The sequence below is a fragment of the Trachymyrmex septentrionalis genome, unplaced genomic scaffold, assembly GCF_001594115.1.
Source record: "Trachymyrmex septentrionalis isolate Tsep2-gDNA-1 unplaced genomic scaffold, Tsep1.0 scaffold90, whole genome shotgun sequence".
NCBI classification, from domain to species: domain Eukaryota; kingdom Metazoa; phylum Arthropoda; class Insecta; order Hymenoptera; family Formicidae; genus Trachymyrmex; species Trachymyrmex septentrionalis.
Window position 1 is genome coordinate 238,100 of NW_017306092.1, and position 7,228 is coordinate 245,327.

At 44.4% G+C, this 7,228-nt stretch overlaps 1 protein-coding gene across 1 annotated transcript; it reads right to left on the reverse strand.

Annotated features, from left to right (window-relative positions):
• Positions 1-3,817: 3,817 nt before the first annotated feature.
• On the reverse strand, positions 3,818-6,798 carry LOC108756027 (uncharacterized protein DDB_G0271670-like). The gene is made up of 2 exons (XM_018499568.1): positions 6,668-6,798; positions 3,818-4,727 (listed from the first exon to the last, which is right to left on the reverse strand). Exons 1-2 carry the CDS (start codon positions 6,796-6,798, stop codon positions 3,818-3,820), a joined length of 1,041 nt encoding a protein of 346 aa, XP_018355070.1.
• Positions 6,799-7,228: the final 430 nt, after the last annotated feature.

The following is a 7,228-nucleotide window of genomic DNA, read 5'->3' on the forward strand; positions in this document are numbered from 1 at the left end:
CGAAATTTACGCTTGTATGTTTCAACATAGCTTCTCACGTAAAACCTGGTAAAGTATAATAATACGCAGGGTCGAGACCGTAACTTTTAATAAATTTATCGCAAAAATGTTCAAATATGTCGGCAACAGGTTTGTTTTTAAATATAGATCGCTGTTCAATCAAGATTTGAACAGAAAACTGTTGTCAAACGTTCACGGCGTGCACATAATCGCTTTCGGATACAATGTCACCGGTTAAGGATCTCTAGAATGATTCATGCGGTGGTAAATGTATATCCTACAGCTTATCAGCGCAATCAATGTATTTGTATGGAAAAATCCCTTTTTGTGTCAGTAACTTGAAGTCTTCTTCGGACAAATTTTGAAATTCGCATTGTAAAATTCGGAGTTCATTTTTATTGAGAATGGATACTAATTTGTCGAGACGATACTTAAAAATTTTTAACAATCGATGAATCGTCATGTTATTTCGCGAATCTGATTTTTCAGCGGTATCTTTAACATTTTTTGTAAATGATATATATTTCTCCTCTGATATTAGTAATAAATCTATACTGCCTTCATATGTTGTAGCTATTTCTTTGATAATAAAATGTGAATCGTAGCCTAATAAATTGTGGAAAACTATAGGAATAAAATATGAATTTTTATAATTTTAATTGCAATTTGAATGCGTGGAAGCGCACGACCGGTTAAATGGCAATGATCGCTTATTCGATTATTATTTAGCGCAAAAAGCTTTTTGCACATGTGACAATGTGTTACGGTGCACAATGTTTCCCACTGTTTGCTCGACAAAGTTTCCTTGGGGACATTAGCGGCCAAAATTTTTTTACGCAATTTGCTAAATTTCTCAGTTTTTCGACAAACCATGAAAATAGGATCGCGACAAAATCAATATTTTGATAGCGAATCGTCGTACGAACAGCTCACGTAGTATTCTATGCTAAATACTTGATGATGATGTTCATACGTACGCGTAGATGCTTCCTGATCGCTATCAGTTTAGTCGAGGATGGATTCTAGATTATCATAAATGACAAATGGGACATTCTTCCTATTATAGTTGTTAAAACTCAATCACTTGTCGTCATCACTCAGTACTCGGATAGCGCATCAAGTCATTTATCCGTCGGCAATAATACCATACGTGGTGGCCACGTGAAGGACACGTGGTGGGGACGTGATAACTACCAGGAGTCCACGTGATGGCCACGTGATGGCCACGTGGTGGCTACGTGATGGCCACATGGAGTTCACGTGATGGCCACGTGAAGGCCACGTGGTGGCCAGGTGATGGCCGCGTGGTGGCCACGAGGTGGCCCCGTGATGGCCACGTGATGGCCACCAGGAGTCCAAGTGATGGCCCCGTCGTAGCAACGTGATGGCCACATGGTGGGAACGTGATAACTACCAAGAGACCACGTGATGGCCACGTGATGGCCACGTGGTGGCTACGTGATGGCCACATGGAGTTCACGTGGTGGCCACGTGATGGCCACGTGGTGGCTACGTGATGGCCACGTGAAGGCCACGTGGTGGCCAGGTGATGGCCGCGTGATGGCCACGAGGTGGCCCCGTGGTGGCCACGTGGTGGCCACGTGATGGCCACCAGGAGTCCAAGTGATGGCCCCGTCGTAGCAACGTGATGGCCACATGGTGGGAACGTGATAACTACCAAGAGACCACGTGGTGGCCGCGTGATGGCCAGGAGGTGGCCCCGTGATGGCCACGTGATGGCCACGTGATGGCCATGTGATGACCACGTGGTGGCCACGTTATGGCCACCAGGAGTCTTTGTGATTGCCACGTGGTGGACACGTGATGGCCACGTGGTTGCCACGTGGTTGCCACGTGGTGGCCACGTGATGGCAACGTGATGGCAACGTGATGGCCACGTGATGGCCACCAGGATTCCACGTGATGGCCACGTGATAGCCACGTGATGGCCACGTGGTGGCCACATGATGGCCACAAGGAGTCCATGTGATGGCCACGTGGTTGCAACGTTGTGGTCACGTGATAACCAACAGGAGTACACGAGATGGCAACGTGGTGGACACGTGATGACCACGCTATAACCACGGGGTGGACACATGGAGGCCACGTGCTAGGCACGTGGTGGCCACGTGGTTGCCACGTGGTAGCCACGTGATGGCAACGTGATGGCCACGTGATGGCCACCAGGATTCCACGTGATGGCCACGTGATAGCCACGTGATAGCCACGTCATGGCCCTGTGGTGGGCACGTGATAACCACCAGGAGTCCACGTGATGTCCACGTGGTAGCCACATGAATGCCATCTGGTTGGCACGTGATAACTACCAGGAGTCCACGTGTTGGCCACGTGATTGCCACGTGGTAGCCATGTAATGGCCACGTGGTGGTCACGTGGTTACCACGTGGTGGCTACGTGGGGAATACTTGGTGGATACCTATAAAATCGGGTCGAAATTTTCTAAAAAACAAAGCCTTTTTTTTCGAAGAGTGCCCTATTGTGTCAGAATAGAGCCTACGGGGTCGGTTTGGGTCCGATTATCATGATTTTGGGGAAATCGGGTCGATATCTTTTAAAAAAAATTGGGACTTTTTTTTCGATTTTGACTTTATTGGGTCGGAATAGACCTTACGAGGTCTGTTGCCGCTGCCGCTGCCGCTGCCGCTCTAATAAATATTATAAATATTTTGTCTGAAATGCATATGTTTAAAAATAAAAAAAAATAAACTTCATTTATAGACATATTGTGTATGATTCGTCCGTTATATACATTTTGAATGATATAAATAATTTTGTTAAAAGCTGAGTTGTTATTGGGGCAGTAGTATATGGATAGGAATAATCCACTGATGATTTGCATTATAATGAAAACTTCTATAAGTGATCCAAAGTTTCATCAGTAGGAAATATTGGTTGGAGGATGTAGATTTGAGAGATGTTTAATTATTGTATTTATTTTATTAATTTAAGAGAGATAAGAAAAAAAGGGGATTTGCTGATTATTATTATAATTTAGTTGCTGATTATTATTATAATTTAGCTTAATTAAATTATATAAGGTATAATAATTGTATACGAATAGGAGAGAAAGTTAAGTTAAACGTTAAAATGGTATGTGATGAATATGTATTTTATAAATTTAGTAATAAAGAAGTACTAAAATTTAAATATCTCTTAGAACCAGTATACCATTATAAATTTAATATGGTATTATGAAATAATTTAAAACAAAAATATAATTAGTTATTATATATTGTATATTAATAAATATTATTCCTTAAAATATATTTATACCTCTAAATAATACAAATAGTTTACTAAATATAATATATAAAAAAGTCAATTTTATTCATAAAATTTAAATTAAATATTAACAATAAAATCACTAATTATTTATATAATTCACTCTATTAAACTTACATTTTATATTATTATATTACATTTTTTTAAGAACAACTTTTAATTATAACAATTAACAATTAACAATTAACAATTAAATATTAACAATTAACAATTAACAACTAACAAGTACCAATACTGCTGCTGCTGCTACTATGCTGCCGCTGCCGCTGCTGCTGCTGCTTTGTCTTCAACTGCTGCTGCTGCCGCAATTTTTACTATTGCCGCTGCCGCTGCCGCTCCCGCTACCTCTGCCGCTGCTGCTGACGCTGCTGCTGCCGCAATGTTTTCTGCTGCAGCTGCCGCTGCCGCTGTCATTGCCGTTACTGCTGCTACTGCCGCTGCCGCTTCTGCCGCTGGTGCTGCTGCTGCTATGTTTTCGGCTGCTGCTGCTGCCGCTGCTGTGGCTGCTATGTTTTCAGCTGCTGATGCTGATGCCGCGGCTGCTGCTTATATGTTTTCTGCTCCTGCTGTTGCTCCTGCTATGTTTTCTGCTGTTGCTGCTGCTGCTGCTGCTATGTTTTCTGCAGCTGCTGCTTCTTTGTTTTCTGCTCCTGGTGATGCTCCTCTTATGTTTTCTGCTGCCTCTGCCGCTGCTGCTGACGCTGCTGCTGCCGCTATGTCTTCTATTGCCGCTGCCGCTGCCTCTGCCACTGCTGCTGCCGCTGCTGCTGCTACTGCTGCTGCTGCAATTTTTACTGCAACCGCTGCCGCTGTCGCTGCCGCTTCCGCTGGCCCTGCCGCTGCCCATGCTGCTGCTGCTGTCATTGCCGCGGCAGCTTCTGCTGCTGGTGCTGCTGCTATGTTTTCTACTGCTGCTGCTGCTGCTGCTGATGCTATATTTTCTGCTTCCGCTGCCGCTGCCGCTCCCGCTGCCGTTGCCGTTGGTGCAGAAGCTGCTGCATTCGCTCGTATGATTTCTGCTGCCGCTGTCACTGCCGCTGCCTCTGCCGCTGCCACTGCCACTGCAGCTGCCACTGCCGCTGCCGCTTCTGCTGCTGGTGCTGCTGCTGCTGTTTTCTGCTGCTGCAGCTGCTGCCGCTGCTGGTGCTCTAATGTTTTCAGCTGCTGATACTGCTGCTGCTTTTATGTTTTCTGCTCCTCCTGATGCTCCTGCTATGTTTCCTGCTGCTGCTGCTGCTGCTGATGCTATGTTTTCTGCTTCCGCTGCCGCAACCGCTTCCGCTGCCGCTGCCTTTGCTGCAGAAGCTGCTGCAGCCGCTATGTTTTCTGCTGCCGCTGTCACTGCCGTTGCCACTGCCGCTGCCGCTGCCGCTGCTGCTGCCGCTGCTGCTGGTGCTGCTGCTGCTATGCTTCTGCTGCTGCTGCTGGTGGTATATATAAGAAATATTTTGTCTGAAATGCATATATATAAAAAAAAAATAAGCTTCATTTATAGACATACCAGGTGTACAAGTATGAAATGCGGATTTGAGAAAACAGATGGCGCATCAATGCAGTATGTGATATAAAGCTTTCGATTTGTCGAAATTTATATCAAACAAAGAGCATTCGCGGACAGCATTAATTTTTTGTTTTTATTTGAAGGAAACTGCTGCTGAATTATACCGATTACTTCGAGAAGCTTATGGTGAACATGCTCCATCGCAAGATATGTGTGAACGATGATTTCCGTGTTTTAAAAGTGGTGATTTCGATGTTGCAGACAAGGAACACGGAAAACCACCAAAAAGATACGAAGATGTGGAATTGCAAGCGTTGTTGGACGAAGATGATTCACAAACACCAAAACAACTCGCAGAGCAATTGAGCGTTAGTCAACAAGCTGTTTCCTACGAGAGATGAGAAAGATTCAGAAGATCGGAAGATGGGTACTGCATCAGTTGGACGGCAGATAGATGGAGAGGCTCAAAAACAAACGTGAAATTTTGCTTGCACGATACAAAAGGAAGTCGTTTTTGCATCGTAACGTTAGTGAGGATGAAAAGTGGATTTATTTTGAGAATCTCAAACTCAAAAAATCATGGGTAGACCCAGGACACCATCCACATCGACCGCAAGACCGAATCGCTTTGGCAGAAAGACGATGCTCTGTGGTGGGACCAGAAGGGTGTGATCTATTATGAGCTGTTAAAATCTGATGAAATGGTTAATGCTGGACGCTACCAACAACAATTGATCGATTTGAACCGTTCGCTGCTTGAAAAAAGACCAGAATACCAAAAGAGACAACACAAAGTCATTTTTCTTCATGACAATGCTCCATCACGTACGGCAAAACCAGTTCGCGACATGTTCGAAGCACTCAGCTGGGAAGTTCTACCCCATGCGGCTTAATCACCAGACTTGGATCCTTCCGATTACCACTTGTTTGCATCGATGGGTCACGCACTTGCTGAGCAGCGCTTTGGTTCGTACGAAAATGTGAAAAAATAGCTCGATAAATGGTTCGCGGCAAAGGGGAAAGATTTTTACTGGCGTGGTATCCACAAATTGCCCAACAGATGGGAAAAATGTGTAACTAGCAATGGAGCATACTTTGAATAAAACTTTTTTTATCATTCTTCCGAATTTAACTGGTTTTTTTTTGGAAAAAATCCGCATTTCATACTTGTACACCTGGTATTTGGTATAATTCGTCTGTTAGGTACATTTTGAATGTAATGAATAATTCTGTTAAAAGCTGAGTTGTTACTGGGGCAGTAGTGTATAGATAGGAATAATCCACTAATGATTTGCATTATAAGGAAAAATCCGATAAGTTATCCAAAATTTCATTGATAGAAAATATTGGATGGAGGAGGTAAATTTGAGAGATGTTTAATTATTGTATTTATTTTATTCATATAAGAGGGAAAAGAAAAAAAGTGGAGGTGGCTGATTATAATTATAAATTAGGTTAATTAAACTATGTTAGGTATAATAATTCTTATTAATAGGAGCGAAAGTTAAGTTAAATGTTAAAATGGTATGTGATGAATATATATTTTACTAATAAAGTATTAAAGAAATATTAAAATTGAAATATCGTTTATACCCAGTATACCATTATAAATGTTAAAAAAAGTCCCGTCGCGGCGTGTTGCTTACCTACAGCGACCAAGTCCGATCGCGACGTGCTGCTTTCCTACCACGGCTGTCCCGACGTGGCGAGATGCTTTCTACCCACCGCCAAGTACCATCGCGGCGTGCTGCTTACAGGCCACGCCCCAGTACCGTCGTGTGTTGCTTTTATATCGTGGCAAAGACCCCACGCGGCGTGTTGATTTCCTACCTCGGCTAAGTCCCGACGCGACGTGTTGTTCACCTACCACGGCCAACACCAATCGCAGCGTGTTGCTTTCCTAATACGGCCAAATCCCGACGCGGCGTTTTGCTACGCCAACTACGCGACGGAACTAGGCCGTGATAGGAAAGCAACACGCCGTTACGGGACATGGCCGTAGTTGGCGAAGCAACATGCAGCGTCGTGAATTAGACGTAGTAGGGGTACCAACACTTATCGACGGTACTAGGCCGTAGGAGGGAAGCACCACGACTGCTCGGCACAGCAGTGGTAAGAAAAAAACACGATGCGACTGGCCTTTGCCGCGGTATGAAAGCATCAGGCCGCGATTACACTTTGCAGCGGTATGAAAGCAACACGCCGCAAATGGAATTGAACGCGATAGAAAAGCAACACGCCGCAACCAGATTTTATCGCATTACCAGAACGGAGATAACAACTACGCAGCAACACCCAACGACAGGACTTGCCCTAGGTTGGAATGCAACACGCCGGGAAGGGATTTTGCAAAATTTCGAGGGTCGTAGGTCACGAAACTTTCACTTTGTCGAACCAGCCGTGCGTCGCCGACCCCCTGGCACG

Excerpts from the sequence above, each read along its gene's own strand:
- LOC108756027 (XM_018499568.1), bottom strand. The coding sequence starts at position 6,798 with ATGTCCCGTAACGGCGTGTTGCTTTCCTATCACGGCCTAGTTCCGTCG. Across the intron at positions 4,728-6,667 it reads ATTGGTGTTGGCCGTGGTAG|CAGCAGCAGCAGAAGCATAG; the intron begins GTGAACAACACG and ends ATATACCACCAG.